The sequence below is a fragment of the Pithys albifrons genome, chromosome 14 (genome assembly GCF_047495875.1).
Source record: "Pithys albifrons albifrons isolate INPA30051 chromosome 14, PitAlb_v1, whole genome shotgun sequence".
In the NCBI taxonomy this organism is placed as follows: Eukaryota; Metazoa; Chordata; class Aves; order Passeriformes; family Thamnophilidae; genus Pithys; species Pithys albifrons.
The window spans coordinates 10,750,951-10,763,750 of NC_092471.1; the positions used below are offsets into that span (position 1 = coordinate 10,750,951).

Here is a 12,800-nt window from a genome sequence, read left to right on the forward strand (position 1 = left end):
AGTTTTCCATCTTCCAGTCAGACTCAATTTTCATCTTTTCTTTGCAGTTTACTTGTCAACAAAGTGACTGCCTTATAAACTCTTCCAGGTTCTGCTAATGGAGTTATTTTGGTTTGAATTACTTGCACCTGGATTCATTTGCCTCTCCAGGCTCCCAAGGATACAAGAGGGTGGGTTTCCCATTAGCAGTGTGTGAAGTCCCAGAAGGATATCTGAACAACCCATTGTGAGAATGGTTTGTGTCCTTATAGCACCATGAATATATTTGCTGGATTAGGCAGGACCAGCTTATGGCCTTGGGAGCAAAGTCTACAAAATCATTAAAGGAAGAAATTGCTACTGAAAATATCAACATTAATGCAAATGATCAGTCTTTAAGGTTACAGACTGTCATTCATGGCTTTTCTCTCATGTTGTATTTTTTAAAAAATATTTTTATTGATCAGATGACAATTTATTTCAATCTCCCCTCAGCCATGCAGAGTGAAAGAAGAGAGATGCTAGGCTCAGAGAAGGTGCTCCATGGGCAGTGAGGCAGGAGGTCCAGAAGCAATAGCTCCTCTATGGACTCTTAAGACCACATATTTGGCTCAGGACACTGTGTGTATGTACTTTGGAACTGTTAACCAGAATTGTCTGAATAATGAAACTTCTAGTTTTTTTCCAAACAATCACAGAAAATTTAGAAGGGAAATCAAACTTGGATAAAACTGGAAAATAATTTTCACATTTTGTGCTAAAGTAAAAGAATAAGGCATCTATTTTTGGGCAAACAGGGAACTATCAAGACAAAATAAAATCATTGTTCCACTTTAGGCTCCTTTGAGACTTTGGTTTTAAGTTAGACAATTCAAAAGAAAAAAAAATTAAAAATCCAAACTTAAATCCCAAAAGAAACTCCTTCAATTCAGTATGACACCCAATAAAATGAGCCAGGTAAAACAAACAGGTACAGAATCACAAGCCACATATGGAAGCAGTTTGTGATAATGCAAATCATATTAGTAAGTGCATGTGAGGACAACAGTCTCAACAAGCCCATTCTATTTGAAATGAGATTTTTAGTCCAGGAGAATAACCCAGAAGAAACAAATAAATCTTGTTTATAAACTATATAATCCAATTCATTCACCTAAAATGCTAGAAATATTAGCCAGTTCTCAACCAATGGTCAATTTTAGTTAAATTTTCATATCAGAAAGCAACTATTAAAAAGCTCACCGTGTTACTAAACCAGCAGGGTGTCTTTTAAGTCTCAGGCGACAACAATCAGGAGTATGAACAAACTACTACAAACAGCAAGAACTGTAATTCATACAGCAGGGGAGCCTGTACTCGGAAGTTTTTACTGTCAATTGCCCCAAAGAGCATCACAGCATAGGTGCAGACTAAGATGTATTACAGAGGAGTAAAATTATTCCACTTTGCTATTAGCACTGTTTAATTTATTTTACATAAAGCCCAGTCAGGCACCTTGAAGGTGTACTATATGATATAATATAGTGATTATATAATTATATAATAAAGTGATTCACATTTTGATGAGTCTGGGATTATGGTTTCACATCTTCCAGGTACCTTGTTTTGTATGCAAGGCATAATGATGAACTGGGATTTTTTGTTTTGTAAGTGAATTACACAATTATAATATTTTTAATATTACTGCTAAAATAGAATTCACAAAGATCGACCTGAGGATAAAAAGCACTTCATGGCACTCTTAAATAATTTAAACAATCTCAAAGAGAAGGCAGAGCATGCCAAAACAAGTGGCTCTGTTTTCAAGTCATACCCCTCCTATTTGCATTGCAATAGATCACAGAATTAGGACAAGATTTTCCTATTTCTTTGCTGAGGAATAGATTTTTCCAGGAAGCTTTCTATAAGGAATGACATTATTATTTATTGTATCAGGAGTTTCTTTCAATGGAACCACACAGTGTTTTCTATGAAAAAAATATTTTCTTGCTTATACATTTTCATATATTTCTCTTATTGCATGTGATGGAAAGAATCTCACAATTGTTATGAAATGACCTCCTCAGCTGTGTTTCTACTGCAGTCATGGAAGGCTCAGGTTGTGCTTGGTAGAGCACATTCTCTGTGTAAACATGCAGCAATCTCCTACAGGGATGATCCCCTGCAGCTGCCAGAGTAACTGGCAATGGAGCTGTGGTATGGACCCACCCTTCCACTGGTTTCTTTCCAGCAATATATCCCTGCACTTCCCAACTTTGGGCAACTGCTGCACAGTGAGTGCATTTCATGTTTTGTATTTGAGCTTTCCATGCACTGCATGATATCGATGTTAAATGCTCACTAAAATAAAATAAAACAATAGTTGAAAAGGGCATTTTGTCAACTATAAATTAATTTCAAGAACACAGAACAAGTCACATATTTTGTGCCTAATACAAACAGCTTTATGACATCTACTTTTGAAATCCAGCATGACTGTTCTTCTCACCTACCCTCATCTAGCCTTGAATTACTTGCAATTCATGACTACAAAAAAGGGAAAATAGATCTGTGTTCACAATTAGTACAAACTGTCTAGATACAATTTCAGGAACACCCAAGGACAGCAAAAAGCACTGCTTGGGGACACTGGTAAGGGAAGCAAAGAACAAAGTGGGTCTAATTCCAGCAGTGGTGGCTTCCCCAGCTCACCAGTGCAGCATGCAATAACTTTCACAGCAGCTTCTTTTCTATGAAACAACTGAGACACTTTATTAACTGGCTACGAAAATGACAAACTCAATCAGACTCTACCGCCCATGTTGTTGATGTTAGTTATTTTAATAAACCATCCACTCTCATTAGATTCTGGCAAGCAAGCGTAAATAGTTAGCAATAAAACTTGAAACTGCTATTCTTCAACTTAAAAGTTCATTAAAGGAGCAGAGTTCTCACATTTTCAAGATTCTGTCAGACATGGAGAAGATACTATTGAAGTTAACTACGAGGTTAATGTAAACTAATAGGTTTGATGGCAATGTCAAACCCAGAATACAAGAAGTGGTGTAGATGCTTATATAGTGCATGAATGTATATGTCTCCAGACATGCTCACAAACACACAGAGCAGTAACATATTTCCTCAGTGACATGAGAATCAAATCCATCTCTAAGCAACACACTGTACTTACTTTTGGGTGCCACAATGTAAGAAGATATAAAGATATTATAAAATATCCAATGGAGAGCTATGAGGATGATAAGGGCCCAGAGGGGAAGCCGTACAAGGAGCATCTGAGGTCACTAGTCTTGTTCAGCCTGGAGAAGAGGAGACTGAGGGGAGACCTCATCACAGTCTACAGCTTCCTCACGAGGCTCTGTGGTGACCAGTGACAGGACCCAAGGGATTGGCCTGAAGCTGTCAGGGGAGGGTTAGATTGGATATCAGGAAAAAACTCTTCACCCAGAGGTGGTTGGGTAAGGGAACAGGCTCCCCAGGGAAGTGATCACAGCACCAAGACTGACAGAGTTCAGAAATGTTTGACAACAATTTCAGGCACATGGTGCAGTTTTTGGGGCTATCCTGTGCAGGGACAAGAGTTGCACTTTGATGATCTTGTGGGTCCCTTCCAACTCAGGATACTCTACAAATCTGTGAATACCAATGACTTTCATGTTCACTGCTGCAGAGCAACCCAAAGGTGTGTGTGTGTCTGTGCACTCCTGCTCCCTCTATACTTGTCCCAGTGACTCAGCTGGGAGTTCTATGCCCAGAACATTTTCACTGAAAGTAAAAAAATGGGATTTAAATTCCATTTTGCAGTAAGCAGATATTTTTCTCTGAACTCCTTTTCACTACAACCTAAAAAACTAAACACTCTGACTCTCAACATTTGAAGGATTTGCACTTTTCACTACACTCACATGATCAGTTGTTCAATATTAGTGTTGTTTGTGAAAAAAAAATCCACAGGTGTCTTCTACTCACATGTACTTGCTTTCTTTTAGAGATTTCAAATACACATTAAACATTGCCTGTGGTGACTTGTTTCACCACAGGCTCAGTTCAGTCTAATTAGGGTTGCCAGGAATCCCAGCAAATGAAATCAAAGAGTAACTTCAGAAGAAACTAAGCAGCAGTAACGATCGTGAGTCTCTAATGCTTATTTATATGCACTAATTCAAACAGCCCAGGTTTAGCCATAATACATGGCAGGCAACAGCCAGTGAGGCTGTTAACTGGGAACACCAGTGTTTGTATAAGGAAACCCAACAGCGTGCCTGTGGGAAGGCTGCAAGTGTTTTGTCCAGCTCCAAGTGTTTTATCCTGTAGTGTTGGGCCTTCCACACACAGGACAATACAAATACATCAGGGTTTGCAGAACCTCTAAGTATCCCTGGGGAGTCCTCACTGCTCGGCAACAATGAAAACCATTCCCATCAGTATTATTTATATTGTGCAATAATAGCATATTACTTATATATGGACTCAATATCTGTGTGATGGATGTGTTATTAAAATGCCAATGGATGGGTCAGAAATACATCAATATTTGAGCAGCACTGGTTATCAACCCAAGGCTATGCTGAGTCATATATTTCCTTGTGCTTGGAAAAGCTTGGAGAAAGCTACAATAACTGTCTGAAGTGACTGAAGGGATATTTGGAAGAAAATTCAAAGCTTGTAGTAAATAGTATTTTCCTTAAAAACAAACAGGCAAGATTGATTCATGAAAGAAAAACAATAAAAAGAGATGCAGGCAAATTTCAAAGAGAGATCTGTATCAAAGTAATTAATGGGAGTGACAGACTGCAACTTTCAGCTTAGGACAAAGACCTGTATGTGCAGCAGCAGGGCAAATACATGTCCAAGAACAGGAAAATTGTAGCTTGGCAGAATGAGGGGTGACCTGTGCGTGGGTGCTTGGTGCCCTGTGTGTCCCCATGTTGTGGCAGCCTCCTGCACACAGGACACAGGCACTTGCCATAAGCACAAAGCTCCTCAGTGCTTCCAAACTATCTTCTATAGATACTGAGGCTTCCAATGAGGCTAAATCAATGGCAGAGCAAGAGAAAATTACCTGCTTAGATGAGATGAATGGTCATCTTGTAAGGTGAAATCATGTCAGTTGTCACAGAAAGAGAAGGAGAATAAGAAATGCGGAATAATGTGATGCTGAGGGAAGCCACGGTGAGGAAAAGGCCCCACTGCAAAGGACATCTGCTTGACTTCTTGGCATTTTTTAATGGACATCACACTGCTAACAGACTGCAGATGCACTCCACAAGAGCAAGTGCAAACCATGCCGTCGTGCATCTGTTATAATGCTAAGACCTTTTCAATGATATTTGTAGTGATATTTGAACAGGTAAACATGCCCTTAAGTCTGTGAGTAGGAAAAAGCTAACAGAGAGTTATGAGCTGGAATTGGAAAGGCAGTTATGGTACAGCCAGGGGACAAGTGCAGCAAATCCTAATGGGGCTCTGAAAGAAATTGTGCTCTCCTACTCAGGAGAGTAGTTCCACACGTGTTTGATTGTACCACAAGTAACTGCACTGATGGGAACTTGGTGCTTCAGTGGCTGCAGGACCAGGATGTCTGTGAATATGACTGTGGCTTTTAACTACACTAGTATATCAGTCCTTCAAAAATTAATTCAAGATTTCCCCCTTCCCAAAGCTTTTGTGCTCTTAATACAGACCAAAGAACAACACTAACACTTCCTCACACCAAATAAATTACTATTTAATTGTTACAGTTGAGACTAACCTGTTTTCTTCTACCATGTATTTGAATGTAGTTTTAAAAAGATCTGGTTTTTAGTCTCTGAAAGTAACCTATAATAAATCAACTGAAAAGTACACAAAATTATCACTCTAAGTCCCAAAATTAGAGTTTGTTTCAAATAATAATAGTTCAAATTTACTACAACTTTTTTTTTTTTTGTGGTGGCTTCCTCCAAACAAACTTCAAACACAATAGGAGTCCTGAGGACTGAGAGATAAATGTTCAATTTAAACACAACCGGAATGATTAAGACCTTTGCCAGGATTTGGAATGTACAAGAGCACTAAGTTATGTCTAGGGCATGATCTCTGGGGCTGTGAATCACTGACTATGATCACATCCTAATAGCTTAGGAAGTTACTACCTGTCAGCAGTGTTTCTGCAACTCAACTGAATGCATACTCTTAACTCATCACAACTGCAGGAAAAATGCTAATAGCTTCTATCTTTATGAACCTAATCCAGTTATGTAGCTTGATGGATGCAAACTCATTATGCCACCATAATATTCTCATAGTCTAAGGCTCAACCTCCCAGCAAACAGGACTTAACAGGTAATGTCATGTCTCCTTCCTAATTTCTGTTTTTACTGTTGTGTTGGGTTACAAACCCTAAAACACTAGAAATCAGCTTTTGATTTCATATTAATCTAACACTGGTATACATCCAATGAATTTAGAGGAATTTTTCTAATTTATAGTTATGCCAAATCAGGTCCTATGAACTTCCTATATATGTAAAGAGAAGTGGTTATAATATGGAGATATAATTTTGTTTTCTTATACAAAATTGATTGTGAAGGAAACTTAATTACATTTAGCCCATCTGTAGTAGTCAGATTAATTAAATATTTCTTTCTGCACTTATCTCTAATTGTAATGTCAACAGAGCTGTCCTACTCCATGTTATGTTGCCATTAAAAAGGAAAAAGAAAATTGCTTTTAAAACCTGCAGTGAAATGATGTTCAGCGTCTGCCTTAAACTGACAAATTCAAGGAGATTTAGAGTTAAAACTGCCAACTCTTCCAATAACTCACTGTTATTGCAGAATATAAAGCACCCAAAATCACAATACAGGGCAGTTTATACAGAGCCAGTTCACAGAGTGTATCAGAAAATGCTTTATATACATTACAGGCTAAACAGGGTTTTAGTGGACAGATTTAAGAGTGAGTCAGTGGCCTGGACAGCAGGGGAGAGCATCGACAGATGGGAAAGCACAGGGGGGCAGCGATGCCAGCTGTGGGACCTTGTGTGGAAGGGATACACACCAGTGGAGGAGGGCAGAGACACTGGGCAGAGAGATGGTTGTTGGACCTCTTGGAAATAAGGTGGAAAAGGAAGGAAAAGAGAGGAATAAGGCAATTTTGAATAGGGTTCAGAAACAAGGAAACCTTTGCCAAAGGACAGCAGTGTCTTAGAGGCCACAGGATACAAAATCAGAAGGTCTCAAAATATATCTGTAAATGAGGATTCATCACTGAGTCAGAATGTTTCTATTGAGGTCCCATAGTGACCTCAGTTCTTGGAACCATGTCAAGCTTAATTTATCAATGACCTAGAAAAAACCCCAGACAATCATTAAACCAAGGTTTGCCCCTACAGTCAAGTATGAGATCTCACCTAGGACACTGATAAGGTTTTTAAGTGCGACACAATTAGATAATATGTATTTCAATGTCCCTCAATGTACAAGTTAAGGAAAAAAATGTAACTGTGTTGGATGTGTTTTCTGAAAAAACCCAAGCTCCAGCTAGCATATTAGAATGAACTACTGGAAAGGAGATGGAGAGCAACTTATGAAAGAACTATGTTTTCCCCAGCAAACCTCAAGGTTACACAGCCTTAGAATGAATCAAGACTGCAGAGATCTGAGGTAAGCAGCACCTAGTGCTGAATGCCCTGGTTCAACTGATATAGAAGAGTACATTATTATATTAGTACAGGGTTCTGTTGGTGGTACTCTCCAAAATTATTTCTGCCTCCTTTCTACACTAGCTTCCTCAACAGTTCTTCAAAAGTAGGTCCAGATAATTGCAAGAACTGTGTTGTGTCTCTGTAGAAATATTAAGAGACTAATGTTAAAAAAGAAACTCTAAATGTATGCTTTGTGCTTGCAAATATATTAAATTAATATTATTATAAGACTAAGCGCTGGATGCATTTTGACAGGCACAGAGTATTTTTATTTGGGTAGCTATTGGTTGACTTTTCTGAAAGAGGTGACAGTTATGAGGAAGAGTGGAAAGGAGATAGAAGAAACTACTTGTTATATATTTGTCTTGTTTTGCTTTTTATAAGAAAAAATCAAGTACTGGGATGGTAGATATGGCACAAAGATACTTTCTGTCTTGATTAGCATCTAGCATGAGGGTCACTGTGCTGCTTCAGATGAAGTCAGTGGAACATCTGTCTTGAGCAAATAGACAAATATTGACATTTTGTGATAAAAAGAAAAACGTACATCAGAACTGTAGATTCAAATGGCAGTCAAGGATGTGACAAATAAACAGAGACACATGAATTATGTATCATACCTCCATCATTGTCCAGGTTATCTCCACACACCATTTCCATGACAATGTTACATCCTGAGCCACTCCAGCCCACTTGACAAACACAGTGCCACCCATTCTGATCAAGTGTGCACCTTCCATTTCCATAACAGAGACCTGGGCAGCCATCTAAAAAAAGAAAAAAGGAAAAACAGAAGCCTTCATGAAGGAATTTTATTCTCCTCCTGCAATTATTTATTAACATCCCTCTTTCTAGTACTATACTTGCTGCCTTCAAATGATCACAGCCGATGAAAGCCATTTATGTTTTTGGCCTAGTCCTTCCCTTTGCTTGTCCAAAAGTAATTTTTCAGTGAGGAATGAGGATTTTTTTAGTGTGTAATATTTTGTGTGCAGGTAAAAAGTGAGTAAAGTGATAAGTTATAAAGTCCTAAAGTCTGCTGTGTCCATCTCTTTCTCTACTTATTGAAAAATAAGCTGTAGTTCACAAAGGAAATCATATACATAATCAAGATTTATATCAAAGATACACATGGACAATATCCCCTAAATGACAAACTGGCATTCGTGGACACAATCCTACACACTGCAGGGAGTGGAGGTGACCTTTTTATTGTGTTCATAAATACTCATCTGACTGAGAAAAAGCCAATTTGATTTATGCTACAACACTACTCTTTCCACAGAAGGCAATTGAGGGAGCATTGCCTTCCAATGTTCCATTCCACTTTCTGCCGTTATAGCTGAATCAAATATGACCAACATGTTCCCTTTGGTGGTGCTGATTCTAGATCAAAACTGGAACAAGGACTGCAGCACCCTCTGGATTATATACTTGCAAGCCCTGAACCAATAGTAATTTGGACATTCACAGCTACATTTCTTGCCTGTAAGAGTGAGAGAGGAACAGTCTCTTGGACGTGTACACTCATGTCCATCTGCTTGCTTAGTGTAGTGCCAGCTCAGACATTTGTCTGATGCTCTCCATGTCACACATGGAGCCAAAGGACAATGGATACAGCTTGGCAATAAACTTGACAGTGCAAGTGGCATAATTTCTAAGAGGGCTCCTTCCTTTTTGCCAGCGTGGACATACAGGATCTGAAAGCCCTTCTGCACCTGATACTGAACATCAACATGTACATGTTATCAAGGAGAATTTTTTTTTGAGGAAGAAGCCTCAGTCTACATGTGTATTTGACTGTCCCAAAATGTTCCAAATGGACTTTGGAGAAGCCAATCAGAGTCTGGTCTGTCAGGGTGTGATTTACAGCCCCACATGCAGCACATTTCATGGCTACTTTATATGAGACACACAATCTCTGTCCTTCTCACCCTCAGCACAGTTTATCAATCACTTGTGCAAACAAGGGAATTCGAGAGTCTGACCCTCAGAAGAGCTGGAGATGGATGGCACCATTTTCTTAAAATGGAATTCTAGAAGATGCTACTCTAAACCAGCATGAAATTGGCAACCACCTAACATACTATAAAAGCCAATTATTTGCCTCTTTCGGGAAGTTGGGTGAAAGGGCAGGATGTGAGAACTATTCTGGGTAATGGGGATGTTTTTCCACTTTGAATCACTGTCCTGCTGAGTTAATTAATTTCTTGTCCATGATTATATTTCGCTGCTGTGTGTGGCTATTCTCTAAGTCTATAAATGTAATCAAATGAATGCCTACATGCTTTTATTATTATCTAATTCTGAAGAAATAAAATAAGAAATACAAGATAAGCACTCGGGTGTTTCTGCAGTAAGGATGGTTACTTTGGTATTTCAGCTGGCAGCTTTTTGGGCAGGGGCATTGTGCACCACTGCTCTGCACGGCGTGGCTCAGGCTCAGGGGCTGCTCTCAGACCTGGGCAAGGCACTTTGCTGACAGGAATAGGCAGGACCTGCGGCAAGGCATGGGAATCAAATGAACAGCACCAGAGACAAAGCAACATCAAATTTAACTCTTGTATCAAATGATTTGAAGAGAACTAGATCACATCTGGCACAGACAGCTTTAAAAAAAGAAGAATACTTCCCTATCAAAAGAAACTTAGTTCAAGAATAAATAAAAAAAAAAAGGAATTTTTGTTCTCATGGGAGACAGTATCAACACAAGCTTTTTGAGCAAGTCTGAGCTTTGGTATTACTTTGGGACGGTAAGCAAGAGCAAAAAATGGATTTGCCTAACACAGCACATCAGATGGCCACATGAAAACATGCTTACATCGCTACAATTTTGCAAATGAGTTGAGCATATAATTTGTTAAAAACTGCATTTTCTGCTGTAAATTTCTGTCTCTGTGTGTGTGTATATATATATCTATCTATTTATCTCCATAAACAAATGTGTTATCTATTCTGGGAATTTAGCAGTACAGAAGCTCAGACAAAAGGGGTAACACAAAACACTCCATTCCCAATTGTGTATATTTTCATTATTTCTTTTGCAATGCTGATACGAAAAACTTACCTTGAACAGCATCTAAGTAGTGAGCTTAAAAAAGAAAAGAACAAAACTGAGATGGGTTGAACTTCTGTACCGAAATGAAAATACAGATACCATTTGCTTGTGCCTTGTCACCTGTGGGACAGATATAAAATGTCTCCCTCTTCCTGCAGGCAGCTCTACTTCTGCTGCTGTGACCAAAACACATTGAGTTTGTGATCATTCTCCATTTGATGACAAGCATGCAGAGGGGCTGGGGCCACACCTGGCACTGCCTGCAATGTGAAGAGCAGGTCTATTTATCTTTTTAAGTATTTTCCTCCTTCTCCGGATTTGCTCTAAGCAATCTTTAGAAAATTGGGCTGTTCCTCCTTCACGAACCCAGTTCTTGATTTAGCAAATCTGATTAAGTAAATTCTAGAGCCAGGGAATGAGTTATCGTAGAACAATCAAGATAAAGATAAAACATTCTAGATTTTTTCAAGAAACAAAGGTGAGAGCCTATGCTGCTTATCTCTGAGAATTAGATACTTCTAAACAATTAAAATGCTTATGACTAATCTTGCTTTGGGACATTGTAGGGAGAAACACTATTAGACTTTCAAAAACATGTTGTATTTGATTAAAAATATAACTATTACATTTGTATGGTATACCAATGATTTCTAAAAAGATCTGAAAGCTTTACCTTCTTAGGAATAGTGTTAGAAGCCAGCTCTAGGAAAAACACTGTTAGTAGTAAGTAAAACATGTAAATCCTCAGACAGAAAGGCAAGAGATTTAATGCAAGAATTACTTCAGCTAAATAATAACTTTGTCCCCTCACACCTTCTATTCCTTAAACATTTCTTTCTGACTTCAATGTTCACATATGAACACAACCCAAAGATATGTTAGGACTGAGATATCTTTCAGTTGTGTTTGTTTTTTCCCCCCAAGCTGCTATTCTGTGGGACAAGCAGAGTGCTAGAGGCACCTTTTCACACCTGGCTGGATTCTGGGTCTCTGTTTTTCCACAATGACTTCAATCAGAATGCTGGCTATGGCAGATCTGTGTAGAACTGGGTAAGACTTTATGCATTTTATTTCTTGGGGTACAAAACCCGCTTACCAATGGTACAGTGGTCCCCTTCCCAGCCAGGACTGCACTCGCACTTCCCATCCTTGCACTGCCCGTGCTCGGCGCAGTGTGAGTGGCACGTTCGCTCTTCACAGGTTGGTCCTACCCAGCCCTCTTCGCACTGGCATATCCCTCTGGAACACACACCGTGGCTGCCACAGTCCAGGGTACACAGCTCTGCAAAGGAGAACAAAAATACACCTGGTGAAACACGAGTTGCTTACTGCAAACTGACCCTGCATCAAGACTAAATCCCTTCTGTACTAGTATCACTCATCATTGGGATCAAATATGGGACTTCAACACCCAGTACAGCCCTTACACAATCTGGCTGCCTCCTTCTTTAGCAGCTACATCCCAGGTCACTTATTTGTTTGGGGTAGGGACTGCAACTTATCACTTTGCAGACAGTAGAGTAAGAGGTCTAAAACAGACAAACAATGACACACAAAAGTCCATATCTTTTGACTGATTTCTGCTAAGCCTCAATCCTGAAATCTCTTAAAAATTCAAATAACTGCAAGTGAGCCTAATTAAACGATAAAGTGGCACATAAAATACACATCAGCAAACCAGTCTTTGAGATATTCAGGTATCTGTAGTGATGAAAAAGTGACCTTCACTTACAGTATAGAGAGCCACCAGGAAAGTAACAGAGAACAAGAGACAGGACAAGTACCCTTCTCTGATGGCAATATACATTACATGATTTATAGGCCATTTGGATCTCCCTAGTTCTAAAATGGCTTTCAAGGATTCAAACTTTTTTTTCCCTACCTGACTTCTGTGAGTCAACTGCTAGGAAACCAGGAAAGCTGTTTCAAGACAGGAGTACCTCCATCATTGCCCTTGGAAGAATTTCTCTACCTAGGCACTGTAGAACAGCCCTGATCATGAAGTGGAATGGAAGTCCTGAATTGTTTCAATACGTCACCATATGCCAATGGCAATTCTACTTCCTCTTAGACTAAAGT

The 12,800-nt window shown here is 39.1% G+C and overlaps 1 protein-coding gene across 2 annotated transcripts in view; it reads right to left on the minus strand.

Annotated features, from left to right (window-relative positions):
• Positions 1-12,800, minus strand: part of TENM1 (teneurin transmembrane protein 1) — a 238,049-nt gene that overhangs the window by 88,616 nt on the left and 136,633 nt on the right. For both annotated transcript variants that reach the window (XM_071569594.1, XM_071569595.1), the window contains 3 exons: positions 11,818-12,003; positions 10,731-10,754; positions 8,284-8,430 (listed from right to left, as the gene is read on the minus strand). In XM_071569594.1, coding sequence (XP_071425695.1) covers positions 8,284-8,430; positions 10,731-10,754; positions 11,818-12,003 — 357 coding nt within the window. The remainder of the gene's footprint in view (positions 1-8,283; positions 8,431-10,730; positions 10,755-11,817; positions 12,004-12,800) is intronic.